The sequence below is a fragment of the Salminus brasiliensis genome, chromosome 17 (genome assembly GCF_030463535.1).
Source record: "Salminus brasiliensis chromosome 17, fSalBra1.hap2, whole genome shotgun sequence".
In the NCBI taxonomy this organism is placed as follows: domain Eukaryota; kingdom Metazoa; phylum Chordata; class Actinopteri; order Characiformes; family Bryconidae; genus Salminus; species Salminus brasiliensis.
In genome coordinates this window covers 24875248-24895111 of record NC_132894.1, presented here as the reverse complement: position 1 = coordinate 24895111, position 19864 = coordinate 24875248, and the positions used below count along the sequence as shown (strand labels likewise).

The following is a 19864-nucleotide window of genomic DNA, read 5'->3' as shown; positions in this document are numbered from 1 at the left end:
GTAGTTTACAGTTGAGAACCTGTTTACCTGTTTTTTTTTCCTGTGTTCAAAGTGCTGTGTTTGAGACCATGGTTAACCTTTTAATTGTCTCTTCATTGTTCTTGTCTTCTGGCTTTTTTACACCTACCTTTCCTCTACATAGGTGTGAACTGTTGGCTGCTTATACTTGATTTGCTTTGTATGAAAACCAATAAGCATCCCTGATCAAATTACAGATCATACAAACAAATTACATACATATAACAAATTCAACAGATTCAATAAAAATATTCTGTAAAATGTTCAGAAATGTGAGGTAAGTAGTGTAAGTTAGGTTAGGTAAGTTAGATACGTTTCTGGTAAAGGATTTAATTATTCATTTTTAAATTTAAGATTTAATTTGATAGGGGTGTCAAACCATTTGCAAAATGTGCACTACCTGATCCAAGGCTGATTTATTATGGTACACCATCGAGCTGTTCTGGTTTTAAACAATGTGTCTGTCAGTTTCCTGCAATTTCTCTCTTCCTCACACATGCACACTCTATAGCTGTGTATGGACTAACTTTTCCTGGTCATGGTTTGGGTTCCAAATTTAGCAGAACCAGCCAGTCTCATTGAATTAAACTTGCAGTTATAGGTTCAGTTTAAGCAGGGCAATCATACTTCAGGATCAGGATTGGGAACCACTGAGCTATATGTGATTTAGGTCACAGAATAGTCGGCTGTTGGTAGTAGTGCATCTTTGGTTTTTGTGCAGTGGGGCAGACATACAATATTTAAAGATATAACAGCCTTTCTCACTTATTTGTATGTTTAAGTGAGGGTGTTTCTTGCTCTTCCATTCTCCAGTTTGTTTTCTTGCCTGTCAGTGTATATATATAGAAGTGTGTGTGAGTCATCTACCATTGCACGTGTGCTTCATTTCTCACCTTCTGTCTTTGCTTGCAGAGTGAATTTCTTTATCATCATGGATCATTCATCAGGCCAGGTCATGTTTTATTCAACTGGCCCTGTCTTTCTCCTCGCTGCCCCTCCTTTTTTTTTCCCTCCATCACTTTACCAAAAAACTCACCCAAGACCCAAATTATACCCTGGATGAAAATTTAAACATTTAAGTACAGAATGCTGTTGCTTTGCCCTGGGTCTTGCTGAATCTTTGACACACTTTTTCTTCTTCTTCATCTTCTCCTTCTCAAGTGTGATGTCATTCACTCTACTTCTCCTCAGTTAACATCCCATTTGATTATATTTTCCTTTTCCCTCTTCTCTTCAGTTCTGCTCTTAATCTCCTCATATTAAGCTATCTGTAGCTTTTGAGTCATATTTTCGACTTTGATCCTGTTCTACATATTTATCTGTAATGGCGCTCTCGCTGCCTTTTCTCTCCCCGCTCCCATCACCGAACCACTTTTTACATCTTTATTCTCAGTCAGCCATCCTTTCATTCCGCTAAAAGCTTTTCAGTATGAAACAGTCTTTGTTTTGGAGAAAGAGTGCATACAGACTTCAGAGACGGTCTTCTGTTGGTTTTGAATGCTGTTTAGTTCATGTGATTTAATGTGCTTTAACATGCTTAATTAATATAGTTTTAAGAGAGGGAACTGATTTCCTTTCCAGACAAGCGCCAGTCACAGCTCCGTGCAGTCTCCCAGTGGGATTAGTTTTAATCAGTCGTAATCCTTTTGATTTTGCAAAACGGCATTTATCCTTTATATATATATATATATATATATATATATATATATATATATATATACACATATATAAGACTCTGTAACACTTACAAACACACACACATACACACAGAGTATTAAAGGATGTGCCTGGTGCTGGGTGGTTTATCATATTCACCAGTGGTGGTGTCACATATCAATACTGCTAAAACTAAAAATCAATATTGTTATATGACAGTAATATAGTTTAGTGCAATGTGTTTTTTGATATTTGCTTCAAACTTGCTTTCTGACTGGGTAATGGTTATGATACGGAATAAGATTTTCTTTGGTGCAATTTTAAGAGCAGCAAAACAATAAATTAGTCCAGTCAAAACAAGCTGTGTTCAGATTGTTAGAAATTCTATTAGTATAGAGTACCAGAAATTGGGAAGCCTGAATTTAAGAATGTAATATAGCGTATTTATTGATGTATTTATTTTTCAGTACAAATGACCATTACATACAGTCATTCATTTTCCAGGAGATATTTCTGAGGAGATCAGATAAAGGTAAAGAATGGACACACTAAATATTGAACATTTGATATTATAGGTAGTTGTAGAGGCTTCTCTGTCTATTTCTGTTAAATGTGTGTGTTTGTGTGTGTGATTTCCTGAAGGCAAAAAATAGTATTTGTACATAATGCCTGTTTTGACTGGATATTAAATAAATGGATGGTGGTCTGTGACTTGTATTTGGAAAATGTTATTTTTATCAATACCGCCCACCACTAAGATGTGCTTCACACACTCAGCTGTGTGATTTACTGGGGTTAACTGTGCCATGCAGTAAAACGCAAGTAGATCATGTCCTCTTTTTCTGTGACCCAAAAATCAATAACACACAGCAGCATGGGACACTGTGCGTGCCTTGTGTTGTGTGTGTATAGGTAAGCCTGTGTGAGGGATTGTGGATAGAGGTTATTTGCATATGATGAGATTTGAGATGTGTGGTTGGCATACTAGACCTCAATATATATACATGTGTGCAAATAGACTTTTTCTGCACACACACACACAGACACACACACTGTATCTCATATATACATGCACACAACCCCTCTCCTTGGCTGACTGCTCTGGTGATGGGGGAGGTACATCATGAATGAGATTTGTCTGGCTACTTGATTATCCTCTTAAATTATTAATAGATTCTGGTGCTCGTGCTTTTCCTTTCGCTTCCATCCCCCTCTGCCATCACTCTCTTTTTATCTTTTTGTTCTTTGCTGAAAAGGCCATGGTTCTCATTGGGGTTGTGTGCATGTGTGTGTGCGAATGTTTGTGAGTACAGGTCAGAGCGCAGCAGGAAGCAACATAGTGGGTCAGTTTACTCCTGAACTCCTGAAGACTCATTTACCACTGGGCTTATTTTAACATATCAAGCCAAGTAATAACCCTGACTGTGTATCTTTATAGAAAACAGCATAGAAATAAGAAGCAGGGCATCTAAAATAAAGGATGCTCTACATGAAATAAAGCACATCACAAAAAACAACAATTACAGTACTGTACAAAAGTCAGACACAACCCTTATTTAACTTCTAGTCAAAACAACCATTAAGCAAAGTAATTCATTTTCCAGCATCTGGGGGAAAATGCAGAAAACCTGTATTTAACAGAAAATTACACACAAGCCCGAACAACTGAATATGATATCACATTTTCAGTATTTAGTGTGTCCACCCTTTATCTTTATTACAGCTTTCATTCTTTTTAGAGGAGTTTTAGTTTTCTAGAAATCCACAGGAAGAATTTTCCACAAGTTTAATTTTAGAAGTTTCATCTCTCAACATCCAAGTAATCGCAAATCACATTCAATGATGTTAAGGACTCATCATTGGTCCGGGGTGGTCCATGCGTTGTTCTGAGAAGCACAGAAACTTTTTTGTTTCAGCATTCTCTCAGTGAAAGGATGGACAGATAAATAATTTTGATCTGAGGTGAGACAGGAGCTTGAAGAAAGTGTTGGTGGTCTGCTTGGCTCTGCATGGTTCTTAGTTTTTAGTTACATACCTTGTGGTTAAACTTTTATTAGAGTTAAACACCACTAACCCGAGACCCCACGTAGGGCTACTTGACTCTGCCCAGTATACTATCACAACACATCAGAGCTAGTGTACATCACTAACCACATAAAACAGTAAATAGTGCAGACCACAATAAAACACAACTAAAAGAACTGCAGCAACAGTCGGAAAGCTAAAGAAATCACGTCCAAAGTGGTAGTGTTTTACTGGAGCAATTCCTCATGAGCTTTAAGTCAGCATGCCTAATGCCAATAATCAGCTAGAGGTATAGAAGTCCATCAGCCTTGGACTGTGGATCAGTGGAGCTGCGTTTTTTGGTGCAGTGGAGCACCAATAAATACCTTTAGGAGGAGTTGGAGTGATATTTGTGATCCATAACTAATCATCCAACATTATTACCTGAGCTCACTAATGCTCTTAGTGCTGAATGCAATCAGCATCTAGTGCAGAGCCTTCTTAGAGGATTAAAAGCTGTGGCTGCAGCAAGGGTGGTTGGGGATGTCTCAAGAAGAAACACTGGATGAGCAGATGTCTATAAAGTAGACGTACGGTATACAGTAAATTTGTGTGACGTACTTGACCATTTGTAGGATATTTGTATGAGAACGTGAATGCCTAAGACTATTTAGTTCTTCATGTTTCAGGTCACGGTAATGCAGAAAAGTATGAATCAGTTTGTTTGGCTGAGTCACTAAGCTTGTGAGTCATAGCTGTCTGTCTGTTAGCACTGAGAGGATGAGGGAGTGTCCCAACCAATTGGACTGAAACCATGCAGGCCCAAACCATCAATTATTCATAACTGATATTCACAATCTGTTTTTCCACAACTGAGTGCTGTTTTCTCCTCAGTTTGGCTTGTAGCGTGGGATTTTTTTTTTTTTTTTTTTTTTTTTTTTTTTTTAATCTTCGGTGCATGTATGTATGGCTGGTTCATAGTGCACGAAGGATCCTGGAGTAGCATTTGTTTTTCCAAGTGATAGCTCATCTGGTCTGGTCCAGCTAGATTCTGTGCTCTTGCGAGCAAACATCTGGGCATTCTCAGGTTCTGATTGCTGTGGCCTGAGCAAATATGAAAGGTGATATGCCCATGTTTCCTTTTTGGCCCCTGCCTTTGATAGTTTTGGAAGGTTTACAGGACAGTTGAATTAGCGATACACACAGGCCAGGGTGTTTGTGTTACAATGGCTCTTATCAAATGAGAGGAAGGGGAAGCATTAATATTTTAGTCATGCTGGAAGCTGGTTGTTGTCCAGCTGTTTGAGGAGACCTGAGAGAGTGTTTTACAGTGTGAATGGTCAGCCATGTGTCCTTTCTGCTTTAGCTCAGCTCAGCGAGATCCATATTCACACAGTGAGGCTTTTCAGCCCCTATAGAAGGATGTTTGCATTGTGATCTCATGCGTCATTATTGCCTTGCACTTTAAACTCTTAAGCTTTACTTTGGAACAGATGGGTTTAAGTTGTTTTTATCTGTTTTGTTTTTTTGTTGTTGTTTTTAAGATCAGACTTTTTAATGCAATCCATTGGGGCTACACAGTGAATCATCTGTCACAGTGTTGGCCTTTTCAATATGGATATTGCTGTATTATGCAAATGACCTTCTTAGAGTTTTATTTATTTATTATTATTTTTAGCATGATGTCATGGATGATTTTCTGTTTGTGTGTGTTTGGGTGAATTAAGATATTCACATACAACATTAATCCAGTATAAATCGTTTAGGTTACATAAGGCAAATCCTAAATGCACTTTTAATGCATTACAAGGTAAAATACAATTGTTGTGTGTTGCAGTACAATTGCAATATGGTAGTTTGTCCTCATATCATGCACTCCATAAACCTAAAGCTATGGTCACACTTTTTGCATTTCACATTGCCTTGCGAAATTGGCGTGGCTGCAAGCAGGGCCTGAACTCAACTGTGTAAAGGGCCCTCCGTTTTGGTTCAGCAGTTTTACAAACTTCAAAATGACAAAGAAAAAACAGAAGAAAAGATAACTACCATCTAATCCCATCTCTAGACTGACCGTGTACAATGTCACCTCTTGTTTGTGTTATATTTTGTGACCCACATGAAAATATAACCCAGAGCAGCAGAGCTATTGGTCAGGGATGTGAATTTGTGTCAAAGTTGAACTTGATGCGAAAAAAATTATTTACAATCGGATGACATATATACACAAATACACAGTGCTAAATTACACCATAATAATTTAAAATGTAATATGAAGACCACTTTCTGAATCTTAATTGGTTTGTATGTGTTTGTGTATGTGTTGTACTGCAGGAGCTAGCAGACCTGCGGCATGTCCACATGAAACTGAAGAAGCAGTACCAGGAAAAGATGGCGGAGTTGGCTCACGCTAACCGGCGGGTGGAGCAGCATGAGACTGAAGTGAAGAAACTGAGGCTGAGGGTGGAGGAACTAAAGAAGGAGCTTGGCCAGGCCGAGGACGAGGTTAGGGCATGTGCACATACAAGCACAGATACAGACTCACCTGATGCCTAAAGTGTGCATGTCATATCCTTCACATTCTGAATTCAGAGTGTTATATCTCTGTTATTTCTGACGATAACAAAAGCATGTTCTTAATCCAAAATAAGTATTACTCGTATCTTAATTACTCTTAACTTCTAAGGGTTAAGCCACATGACAGTTACACTAAACCCCTCATATGGAGTTGGAGGAAAGGAAGGAAGGGAGTTAAAGGAGCTTAATCTGTATTTGTGTTTGTTTCAGCTGGATGAAGCTCATAACCAGACCAGGAAGCTGCAGAGGTCTCTTGATGAGCAAGTGGAGCAGTCAGAGAACCTTCAAGTTCAGCTAGAGCACCTGCAATCGAGGCAAGACAACACCACATGCACACTCACTCACTTGAACAGCTCACCTTTGTGGTGTTCCATCTTTTATATATTCAACTACTTTGTTGAGCACAGCTCTCCTTTTATCAGTGACTACCATAGGTTTATTTTCTGGGTTTTACATCACTAGCAAGGCAGCCAGGCTTATAGTGAACACCAACTGCGCTCTGTCTCTCGCACGCTCTCACTCTCTGTCTCTCTCTCTCTTTCTCTTTTGCTCTCTCATACCTTCTCTCTCTCTCATTCTCATCATTCTGCCTGCATTCTGGCTCTCGCCTCCCTGCAGCCAATCCTGAGCCGCCTAGCCGTGGGTTACCGTAGTAACAGGGAGACTTGAAGCAGCCTAACGGCCCAGGGCCCCCCACAGCTGGTGAAAGCAGTGACAGGCGCATGGGTATGGTGATGCCTGTAGGTACTATTCCACAGAGAGCTCTTCTGGTAGTAGGGTCAGCGCGGACTTACAGGTCAGCAGCTGAAGTGAGCTTATAAGCTCAAACTGTGGGACAAATGCTTTAGCATCTGTATTTTTATAATTTTGTTCATCTCATATATGGTATGGGACAATCAAGATGATACAATAGAGGTAATTACCGTATAGCACTTTTATTTATATGGAAAGCAGGGCCTGCAAACATGATGCTTGCTTCAGTTGTGCCGATTTAACACTGGAAGAGAAGAATTTATTTAGCTGCAACTGTACAGATTGAGTGTGCATTACAGAGTGGAAGCTGGAATGTGTCCTCATCACCCCCTTTCCTAGATCCCACTCTCATCTTTCATCCCAAGATAGAAGAGAGATCTCAGGGAAGCGAATGGCAGCCGCCACCCCTCAGAGAGGTGGGCTAGGGTTCTGTGTAGTCATGCCGGCGTGGAGGAGGGAGGAGCAGGTCTCGGGTTGTTAGGACGACAGATGGAGCGTAGCGCTTGTCCAAGGTTGTCATGGAAACCGAGGGCGGCCTGGTAGAGGAGGGTTCTGGTGGGGGTTGTCAAGGTGACAGGAAGGGAGTTGGATACTGGAGTACTGGAGATTAACACTGTCCTTTGAGGCATTGATTTTTGTCATTTTGTTTTCCATTAGTTCTATGGAATTTAGAACTTCAAAAGGGCTTGTTTGAGAACCTGCAAGTATCACATTTCAGATATGTTTTCTTGTATCAGAAAATGATTGAGGTTATATAGGTGCTAACTACTCTAGCTGATGCTAACTATATGCTAACTACTCTTAGCTGATCTGAAAAGTAAGCGTCTGTTAACTGTTACTCGATTGAAAACCTATTAAACCCCATTCGACTAGTTTTAAATAATCAAACATACTTTAGTCGTCTGTTGCTAAATTGTTGTGCTACTGAATGCGTTTGCCTATTTATCAGCTTGGCCCTATCACCTAAAATTTTAACCTACTGAATTAGTCAGAATGCACATCCTCAGATAAATGTAAACTTTGCAGTTTAATGTGCGGTAGGAAAAACCTTGATGAGAGAGATATGAAAAAGATCATGACAAGAAGGCATCATGACAAACCACAGCGTTCAGCACTATTTCTAAAGCTGTTTTCCACAGGTTTCCGTTTTCTATCAGACAGCTAGGTTCTGATTGTTAGAACCCTGTTGTGCCGTACAGGGAAGTTTGTTACCCCCTTTCACCTTTAAAACAAGAAGCCTCCTGAGGCTGGAACTGCAACCTGGCAAACAGTATTCATCTGGCTAAGCCCTCTCATGAGCAGCCCTGTTGGTCTGCTCTGCTCCCTGCATGAGACCATGGCAGAGCGCAACACTCCTACGGCACAGCACACCACAGCACAGCACCCCTACTGTGCCTATTTGCTTATTTCATCAGCGCTAAGTTGTGAACTGGTTCTTCTCATCTCTCAATTCCACACTAAGCAGCTTGTTTGACAGTCTTTCTTATGCTGTCTCAGTCAGTCAGTCAGTCTCTTTCTCTCGCCCCCTCTCTCTCACACAATTCTCAGCCTTTGAGAATGGCACAGATTGAATACTCTCTTTCTTAATCTCCCGTCAAAAACTTGATGTCTAGATCAGCATGGCTTTGGGGGCGTGGCAGATGATATAGACATGTTGGAGGCATTACAGGTGAATGCTTAGCAGGTATACGGAGGTATACAAGTGGCAAGGAGTTTAGGTTTTAATTTATATTGATCATTGCACAACATTTTCTAAGTATGACACAAGTGAAGTAAAAAGCATCTTGATCTACAGTGGCATCTGTCAATGAGTAAATATATATTAGGCGGCATTAGAACATTCAGTTCTTGAAGGTAAGGTGTTAAAAACAGAAAATAATGGATAAGCATAAGAATCTGAGCCACTTTGACAAGGGCTAAATTGTGATGGCTAGTCTGCATCAGAATCTCCAAAACATCAGGCGATTTTCTAGGGTTTCTGGTATACAGTGCTCCAAACATGTTGGACATGGGCGCCTGAGGCTCATTTGATGCTCATGGAGGCCCACCTCACAATTTACCGGACTTAAAGGATCTGCTGCTAACGTGCTAGCGTTAAAAGGTTAGATGGTACTAATATTATGGCTGATCAGTGTATTTAGATTAGCATTTATAAAGTTAATTAACCCAGGCTTCCTGAGCCCTGGTACTTTATGCTAAAACAGTAGCTGAGTTTTCATTCAAATGTCTAAATTTTTAAACCTGGGTGGGAATCTCACCACAGCAGATTTTGCTAAATCTGAAAATGTCAAGTCAAGTCAAGTCAAATGTATTTGTATAGCACTTTTTACAACTGTTGTTGTCACAAAGCAGCTTTACGTAATCAGTAATTAGTAAAAGACAGAAAAAAAGAAAAAGAAATAACATAAAAAGATCCAAGACCCCCAGTGAGCAAACCAACAGCAACAGCAACAGTGGCAAGGAAAAACTCCCTCAGAGCTGGAGGAAGAAACCTTGGGAGGAACCAAGACTCACAAGGGGGACCCATCCATCCTCCTCTGGTCAGAACTATTTATAAAATATTGATGAAAGTTACCAAACCACCTATACTGTTGAACTGTTCTGATCATAATCTTAATATATTAATCATGGTGTAGTATAACTTAATATAGTCATGGCAGTGATGGTCAGAGTAATGAGAGTAATGATTGTTAATAGTGGTAATATTAATAGTGGCAGAGTCCATTTAGGTTTTAACATGGTCATTAGGCAGGTAGCAGTGGTAGGATGGTGTGACGCTAGTCTGGAATGGGTGATGGTGAAGGGGGGCTGCTGGTCGGACTGGTAGGTGGCAGCTGGTCTGACGCAGGTAGAGGGGACCTCAGCGGGCAATCTTCCAGCAGGTCGGGCTGGGTGACAGTTTACTTGGAGAAGGTAAAGAGACATCACTATTTTTCTTATTTCTTCTTTACTGATAAACCAACTTATCTACTTTGTTTATCCATAAATATATATTTTTTGCATTTTATTAAAGATAAAAATAATGTTTGCTTACAACACTAAAGAAATGCGTCACCTTTAATGGTATGCCTTTTTGAAATCTAAAATCGTGAATTGTGACAAAAAGACGAAACTTTGTGGCTTGTGATTAAAAATTTATTTACTACCAGGCAAGAATTGCTTCTAGAAGTCAATGCAAAGATGAGGAGAATTTCCTGTAGACCAGGATTTTTGCTTTTATCCAGAAGTTCTTTGTCCGTGAGGTAACTGTAGACAATGATGCTGGTTCCAGCACCTTCCAGGTTCACAGCGGACCTGTGCCTAAGTAGTTCTGGTGGTGTTCCTGAATATCTGAACCAATTTTCTCTCAGCTGAGGGTGGCAATTTGGGTCTTGGCACCCACCAATAACCTGTACATGCATAGAATTGTTTAAACTAAGGATCTTTGAATGTTAACTTGCTCCAAGAGTGTTCATTTTTGTAGGGAGGGGATATTAAGGTTTTTGACTAGTTGACCAAACTTTCGAGGTTTGAGTCAGTAATGTCCATGTCTCCATATTAAATGCTTGTTTTGTCTAGGGGTATGTGTACATGTGATACACCACATTCGTGCCCGCAGACAGATGCTCTCACATGCCTCTTCTCCAGCTGTCATGTCAGAGGAAATGTGAAGTGTATGAATGTGTAGCATGTGTGTGGTTGATTCTATGTCTTATCTTCTGAGTTCATGTAAGTAGTGCACTTTGTAGACAGTATGTGGGTAAGTGGCAGATAGCTGTGTGTTATGAGTTAAGATGTACTGAGCCAAGGCTGCTGCAGTAGGACAGAAGCAGAGGGATGTAGGGAGTGGTAGAGTGCTGACCTTATGGCAGTAAAGGTGCTGCTGTGACTTCTCTCCCACTAATGTAGCTTTCACTGTGTCTTCTTATCGCCCTCTCCAGACATTAGCAAGAGGCTTTAATGCACCTTCATTGCTACTCCATTGACTGAGAGCAGAGTCATCTCTCTCTCTCTTTCTACTCTCTACTAAAAGTTATGGTAGCAGTCCCTTGTCTTAACCATAATATGCATCGAGGGTCAAATTTCAGCAGTTAGATTGTTAATCAACTTCTTATAGGGACCAAAAGTAGTTCATTATAAATGTATGTGTAATGTATGGGTGGTGTTCTCAATGATGATATTGTTACCAGTATTTATTTTGCAATAAATACTACAAAAAGCATAAACTGAACACAATGTAGTGTATTTATTTCAGTCATGGTTGTGTTCAAGACCGGTCTTTATATGTATCACGATTATATCTGGATAAGCCCAAGCCACATAAAAATGTGAGCGTAAACACACACTTAAAACAGATACAAATCCGATCTCTCAGCAACTTTAAGAACTGGTCTGAGACACATTTGAGCAACAGCAGTGTAAACACATCCGTCTCTCCAAGACTCATTCAACAACCAAACAACCCTGTACAACTACAACAAACACCAGTAATTACTGCCGCTTAAAGAGCAAATTTGTATATTCCGTCCCACACATTGATCATATTTCAGCCTTCAACCAGAGACGCGTTTACTCAGTGTAAATGCATGTGGCTAAAATCAGGACACAAACACGGTCAGCGTGACTTGAAAACATTTTCACAATGCACAGTACGCATCAAATGTTTTTTTCTTTTTTTGAGGGGGGGGGGGTTTGGTTGGAACGGACGAAAAGGACAGAGTGCAGTGATTTTGTCACACTGTGCTGTAGTAAATACAGTTGCTCAGAATTGTTAGAGTAGCTGTGAAATCTACAATATACACACCTCTATGTAGAAATAATTGATCAAAAACCAAGTTAAATTTATAATGAAACATTCCACAAATCAAAATCTTTCACCTGGGTTTATAATTGCCCCTAAAATAAAGTGTTTGTGTAAGTATGAGAGAGGAGAGAGTGCAGAGTGAAAGAAGGAAATTGAGGGATGATTGTTTAAATGGTACGTGTATACGTTAAGGTTTGTTATAGTTGGGGGGGGGGTTGATTTTGAACAAATATGTCTGTTGTTTGATGATAGTGCGTCTTTAATGTGAGCCTGGATTAATTTGAGGGGGCGGGGATAAGGAGGGTGTGGGTATGTGTGTGTGGAGGGATGTGGCAGTTGTGTCATGTTATTTGCTGCCCATGTCTCAGGAACGTATGAGTGTCTTTGAGGATGAGTGAATCAGAAAAATGGCCACTCTTGTATTGGTTCCACTCTGGTGAGTCAGTACAATCAGAGTGCAGTAGCAGTCTAGTCTCGATGTTTGATTGAGGATGCATGTAACGTTTTACATAAATTCTTTGAGGAGCTTAGGCGATCTACTAGTTCAGGTTTTCTCATTTTTGCTCACAGCCACTCTGTGGATCGTAGTTCTAGAAGTGGAAAGGCGGAAATTCTGAAATGCTAAAATATGCAGAGACTCATAGATAAATGCCTGAAGACATGAGTCACTGTAGGCATAACATCTTTGTCTCTCTCTCTATTTCTTTCCATGCACACACACTCCCATTCACACTTCCTCTCGCTCCCTCTCTCATACGCTCATTTACCGTCTCAGTGTCGATCACTCTCTCCTCTTTGCAGCCTTCTTGCTGGCTTCATCTTTTACTGAGTAAACATAACCTTGCAGAGTGTTGGCTCGATTGGAAAGCTTTTAGTCTTTTAGTGGGCTAGTGCGGTCAAAACAGCATAATGTGTAATTTAGCACTGTTCAAATGCTTACAATTCCTGTCAGTAGGTCCCATGGTGCTTTCTCCTAGAGTGGGTCAGATGGAGAGCAGCACTGGTGAGAAGAGAGATTCACACAACCCTTTCTTATTCTTATTAAAGCTGTCTCAATCAGGGATGTAGCAAAATGGAAAACATAATTTACATACCTTTTCTAAATTTAAAATGCTGTTTACTCACTCTTTTAAAATAAGGGTAAGTGTTATTTTTACTCTATAGTAGGGTTGCAGCGGTATACCATGGTTAACATACAGTGTACGCTTCCTTAATACCGGTATTGGAAAAAAGATTATATAGAGAATCCCACCAGTTTCTTCCTAATTTCAGAGTTTAAAAACCAATCAATTGATAAATGGAGAAAATAATCAGCAGATTAATCCATAGTAAGAATATTCATTAGCTGGAAATGAAATGCAAGTTTGAATCCCGGGCCATGTCGCTTTGCTGTCAGCAGCTGGAGTCCAGGATAGTGTTGTTTTTGAGTGTATCTAAACTGTAACTGTACATTTATTACAGAGCACAATAATGATCATAAATATAATAATGTGTATATAAATATGATAACTTATATATCACTTAATATGACTCTCACAAGCAGTGCACATTTTTACATAAGCTGTACTAAAATAAATGTAAAAACCACTAATCCACTCAGTATCCAGCCAGTGATCTGTTTTAAAATGGTATTCCTTCTGAAAATTCATTTTACATTGGATAGAATAGATTAAGTGAAGCTCCAGGGAGCTGAAATCTGTCTTCTTTCTAATTAGGTTAATCTTGCTATTGTTTGCTCACAATAACCATGTAAAAAGTATGCTAATCTTTTGCTCTCTCTGTTGGTCTGTTGTCCATGCATGCATTCACTCATTTGTCCATCTGCCTGTTTATACATTCACCTATTTTTAGTTTGTTTGTCCAAACAGCCATGCCAGCATTTTGTTCGCAGACCCAGCAGTGAAGTGAATCGAACATTATTTCATTCCTTTCCCACATGAAAAGCAGAATGGTAGTCTTAGATGGATGTGCTTAGTTGAATATTAGGACTCCACAATGACAGTTCTCAGGTCTGAAAAGCAGTTGTTTTTGACGTCTTTTTAAGAGATGAAAAGATATGAATGTTTTCTGATTCAGTTCTCCATACACCACCAGTTTTCACCAGTTTTCATACTGTAAAATAGTTCCATGCTGCAGCCTTTGAGCTGTGTTATTACCTTCTGAGAACGCACCTTACTTCTACAGGCTATGAATAATGTCTGTCACTGGTGCTTACAGGATGTCAGAGGGCACACTGCTAGAACACAATGGTAAAAACATCAGAACTGGATCTGGAACTGGAACTTAACATGGTATTAAAATCCATTAAATCCATTAACATGGATTCTGGCATCATAAATCATGAATAGTGTACTGCTAGTATAATAAATGGTGACTGCCATAATTATTGTGTTTCTCTGTTTTAATTTTCATGGTGTTTGAATTTTGACCATGCTGAGCTTGGTTCCTTCAGAGAGAGATGTTTCCAGATCTCTTTAAATTCTTTAGAATTACCTCCATTCCTGGCATTTTTAGCAATCCCGAAACATTCAACGGAACTGCGTAATTGGAATGTTACGCTTAGTTGCTGATCAGTGTAATTGTATCGCTATTTGGTCACCTATTGTGCCAGTAAGACTTTGTTGGTAAGTGAACTCTGGTCCCCATTAAAACTGAATTAATAAGTCAGTAGAATTCTCTGGAAGCCAGCCTGAGGTTGGATGCTGTGCTCGTAAACACAGACACCTAATCGATCAGCAGAGAGAGTCATCGACAGGCCTCCGGCCAGAAACCAAGTCTCACCCTGTGTCTCTGTCTCTCTCCTTCCATCCCTCTTTTCCTCTCTCAGCAGCATTATGGAACGGGTATTTACCTAGGCAGCTGGTGTATTTACTCAGCTGGCAGCTTAGTGGGCAGGTATTGTTTGATGGCATGTCTGTGGAAGATGAGGGTGTTGTGTCTGCATAAAGCACGACAGAGACGTCGAAACAGCCTCCAACAATAACGCATTGCGTGTGCAAGTGAGCGTTAGCTTAGTGAATTAAGTATGCTGCTGTTCACTCGCCTCTGTTTGTCTTTGTTGTTAATGCAGAGACTAGCCAGATTGAAAACTCTGACGGTTCGTATTGTAGCTGCAGATGAAAACCAAATCATTGCAAAATGAAGATTCATTCCTCTGACTTGGCCCTAATAAATCATTTTGGAGCTATTTTTAGTTTTTCAGAATGACTCATTTGATTTGCTCTGACAGGTACAGAACCTCAGCCAAAGAAGCTTACAATTTAAGATTCATTGGAGGGATGTAGTTGTTTATGCTGGGTTTGGGCTTTAGCAACTGTACAAGCACCAGGTTCATAGTAGTTACCATGGTGACGGGACTTGCAATTTTGTGGTCACTCAGATGCTCAGAATAACAGTATTCCACTGGAGAAAGATGGTGGGTAAACAGAAAAGATGATAAATCAGTTAATACAGTTGTCTGGGCTTGTGGCACAATTGATAGCGGTTAGGGAAGTGGGCTTGGGACCAGAAAGTCGCCAGTTTGATCCCCTTAGCAGTGACACCTGAGGTTCCCTTTAGCAAACCCTCAATTTAGTAAATATAGTGTTAGTAGTCTTGACCTAGCACTCTTATTGGTGTAGCATGGTTTATTTTCCTGGCCAGGGAATCAAACCTGATTGGGAAAGACGATGAGGATATGAGCATGTTTTGAGTGGAAAGTTGACATTAGAGCTGAAAGTAAAACCACACAACAGTGTTTTTTGTATTAGGTAAGTTATCTTGAACGATACATGAATAGGAATTATTTTCATAATATTTTATTTTAGAAACATAATTTTCTTAACTTTTTCATAACTTTTTTTCTGGTTACACTGTGAAAAACAAAGTACACACTCTTTGAATTCTATGATTTTATATATATAAGCACATAGAAAATACACTATATATTTACTCAATTCAGGTGTTTCAATCTTTTCAATGGCCACAGTTGTATAAACCAAGCATGTAGGCATGCAGACTGCTTCTACAAACATTTGTGAAAGAATTGGTTCCTCTCAGGAGCTAAGTGAAATTAAGATGGTAGTGTGATATGCTTCCACCCATCCAGTCATGAAAGCTTGTTACTGAATATTCCACAGTCAGTTATATTATAACAAAGTGGAAGTGATTGGCAACTCCCATATAAAATGACAGCGGGGTCAGCGAATGCTGAGGTGCATTGTGCGCAGAGGTCGCCAACTTTCTGCAGTCAGTCGCTACAGACCTCCAAACTTCATGTGGCCTTCAGATTAGCTCAAGAACAGTGCGTAGAGAGCTTCATGGAATGGGTTTCCATGGCCGAGCAGCTGCATCCAAACCTAATGTCACCAAGCGCAGTGCAAAGTGTCGGATGCAATTGTGTAACGCACGCCGCCACTGGACTCTAGAGCAGTGGAGATGTGTTCTCTGGAGTGACAAATCGCGCTTCTCTGTCTGGCAATCCGATGGACGAGTCTGGGTTTGGCGGTTGCCAGGAGAATCTGACTGCATTGTGCCAAGTGTAAAGTTTGGTGGAGGGGGGATTATGGTGTGGGTTGTTTTTTAGGAGTTGGGTTCGGCCTCTTAGTTCTAGTGAAAGGAACTCTTAATGCTTCAGCATGCCAAGAGGATTTGGTCAATTTCATGCTCCCAACTTTGCGGAAACAGTTTGGGGATGGCCCCTTCCTGTTCCAACATGACTGCGCACCAGTGCACAAAGCAAAGTCCATAAAGACATGGATGAGCAAGTTTGGTGTAGAAGAACTTGAGTGTCCTGCACCTTGAGTCCAGACCTCAACCCGATATAACACCTTTGGGATTAATTAGAGTGGAGACTTCGCGACAGGCCTTCTTTTCCAACGTGAGTGTCTGACCTTACAAATGCGCTTCTGGAAGAATGGTCAAAAATTCCAGTGAACACAATCCTAAATTTTGTGGAAAGCCTTCCTAGAAGAGTTGAAGCTGTTATAGCTGCAAAGGGTGGCCCCACATCATATTAAACACTGTGGATTAGAAATGGGATGTCACTCAAGTTCATATGTGTGCAAAGGCAGGCAAGCGAATACTTTTGGCAGTATAGTGTGTCTGGTCCTTAACAGGTCTTAAAATGACTAAAATTCAACCTCAAATGAACAGCACCACATAAATTACACCATGTCATTAGTTATTTAGCCACACACCCTTGACTGCTTCAATAGGAATTAACCAATATGTGCTGCTAATCAAATGCTCTTGAGTAATTGATTATTATCAAGTATGGCCACCTCTATAAAGATTTGGCAGTTTTCTGGTCTGGAGCATTCAGGTGTCTGTTACCACAATGCTAAAGAGAAAGTCTTTTCTTTTTGGCAGTGTGTTAACACACACCTGAAAAACTGCCAAAACCTTTATAGGGGTGGCAGTAATCTTTGAATAGAAGGTGGCAATAAAAACCAGCAATAATCTTAGAGAAGCAGTTGTTGCTGTTCATCAATCTGGAAAGGAGACTAATACAGAAAACGTTCTGATGTTCCGATACGTAAAATTATAGAATTCAAAGAGGGTATACTGTTGTCTTTCACATGACTGAAACTTTTTCATCCTCAGCTTTTACATCCAGTCCCTGACTTTGTTAGCTGCCAGGTGAAAGTTCCTAACTGTTCAAGAGCATTAAGTAACTGTTGTAGTTGAGTGCTACTTGTGTAGTTGTTTCCGCAGTCACAGTCTTAGACATTTTAGACATGTTGTGAGTGCACATTGTGGCCGAATCAGGTCAGTGTTTTACTGTTTGCCTTTTATCTTCTCATATACATGTATTTGATCATAAGTCTTTCTGTTTATCTTTCTGTTAGGCTGAGGCGTCAACAGAACCCTGGCCTGTTTGGCAAGATGAGAACGTCAGCTTCAGCACTTTTCAGCCCGGACGATCCTGATGCCCCCCCCAGTGATCCTGATGAGGAGGAGGAGGAGCTGCAACTTCAGATCCCATGAACGACAGCACCCCGTGAATGTACAGCCCACCCACCGATCTCCGTCCAGCATTTCAAATAGGCCTATCATTTCAGAACTAGGCCGGCCCATACAGATGTGGACTTTTGAGGCTACGATTTCTAACCTGATATGTCACCCCATGGCTCCCTGACGCACAGCAGCAGTTCCCCATTGTTACATGTGCAGTAGCTTAAAAGACTGTAGCTGGAGGGAGATATGACATTGGTGTCAAACACATTCCACTTTTGCATTATCTACCCTTATTACTCCTTCTACCATTCCCCTGCATGTGGGTTTATATATTGCTCCAGTCCTGTCTGATAATTCTGTTATACTTACACTTTCCATTATCCCTCAGCTTCCATCAAGACATTCCCTGTTCTACTTCACTGCATCTTATCTGTTTCACTTTTCATTTTCCATTTCTGTCATCTCTCTATTTCAAATGCCCTCTGACCTCCACCTCCATCCCAGTCTGGCACTCTTTTAACCAACCTTGTATTTTCAGAAGTACCCATCGAGAACATAATGTTAATGTATCCATCATGCCTGAGCTGTGCTGCCGTAAAGGGTTGGAGAGCGGGCTCATGTTTTGCAACTGTCCTGCATAAATGTTTCGGAGGCTTTTTCTAGGTAGCACCACGTGCGTTGTCTTTGCCTTGGTTTCAGTATGTGTCATTTTGGGGGTGGACTGTGGGAGGGGGGAATCAGCGAAAGTGCAGTGTTGGCTGTCTTTCCAAGATGGAGCTCCACATAAGGGAACATTTTAGCTTGTTGTGTTGATTCTCAGTTGGCAGAATCCATTTAAGCAATAAGATCATCTCCTGGAGAGACCGAGAGTGGGGACCAATACAGACTCATCTTCAACATTTTTACTGGTCATATTGAAATATTTATCTTTTTTTTTGTTTGTTTTTTTTACATTAGTAATACATTTGGTTTGTATTACAGTGTTTTTGTATTTAGCACTATAAATGTTAAGTGTGTACATAATGTGTGTGTTTGTGTGTGTCTGTGTCTCTTATTTAAGATCATTCAAAACTTTGTGTATGTGTTTCTCTTAGCAGCCAGGATATCTTCTCCATTAATTCTATGACTGTGTATGTTAGTAGCAACAAGGCTAGTCATCTCTTTCTTCTCTCTCAATCCAATATGAAATGGAACTGTCCAGTCACTTTTACTCTGGCTGGAATGTCACATTTTGTTACAACTAAGCTTGAAGAGACACTGCCGATGGCATTTTGAGTGTCTCGCAAGGCCTTATCTAGCATGTTACATGTCTACAAAGAGGTCTTTGGTGTCAGTAACAGGGTCAAAGGGCTAATCAGTGTTATCTGATGCTGTCAAAAGGGACCAACAGAGGACATCCTGAAAGTGTACAGTCATAATACAATGATCAGCCATAACATTAAAAACCACCTGCCTAATATTGTGTAGGTACACCTTGTGTCTTAACATCAGCTCAGATCTGAAGCATTGACTCCACAAGACCTCTGAAAGCATCCTGTAGTATCTGGCAACAAGATGTTGGAAAACGTTCTCTCTTTGAAATTCTGTATGTTATGAGGTGGGGCCTCCAAGGATCACATGACCCCTGGATCACCTGTTTGCCAGTTGTCCTACCTGGGCTCACTTTTGGCAGGTGCTGACTGCTGCATACTGAGAAAAACATACTAGATCTAAATGTTTGGAGATGCTTTGACTTACAGTTGTTTAGAAATTACAGTATGGCCCTTGTCAAAGTCATTCAGATCCTCATGCCTGCTTCTAACACATCTTCAAGAACTGATTCAAAAACTGACTTGCTGCCTGTTATGTCATGGTATATCCCTCTACTTGACAAGTACAGTTGTAATGAGAACGCTGCCACTATGGCCCAGGGTTTGTGAGTTTCACATGTATCTGAGGATATGTGTGTTAGGTCCTTACCCTCCTTGTGTCTGGAGCATTGCTAGTGCTAGGGGAAGTTACAAACAGGTAGGTTAATTGGCAGTAACAAGTTGGTGGAGGGGGAAAGGGAAAAATTCTACAAACTAAATTTACAGAAAATAAGACCATTTTAATGCTTAATTGCTTAAATATTGTTATTTTCCTGGTTAGATATTTTCT

At 40.3% G+C, this 19864-nt stretch overlaps 1 protein-coding gene across 2 annotated transcripts in view; it reads left to right on the top strand.

Moving 5' to 3' along the window:
- ccdc102a (coiled-coil domain containing 102A) overlaps nt 1-19182 on the top strand; it is an 81804-nt gene extending 62622 nt beyond the window's left edge. The window contains exons 7-9 of one of the 2 annotated variants that reach the window (XM_072659844.1): nt 6010-6180; nt 6463-6566; nt 17617-19182. In XM_072659844.1, coding sequence (XP_072515945.1) covers nt 6010-6180; nt 6463-6566; nt 17617-17755 — 414 coding nt within the window. In that variant the 3' untranslated portion in view covers nt 17756-19182. Of the gene's footprint in view, nt 1-6009; nt 6181-6462; nt 6567-6870; nt 6943-17616 lie in introns of those variants that run through there. The other variant, XM_072659843.1, reaches the window with a different exon arrangement.
- Nucleotides 19183-19864: the final 682 nt, after the last annotated feature.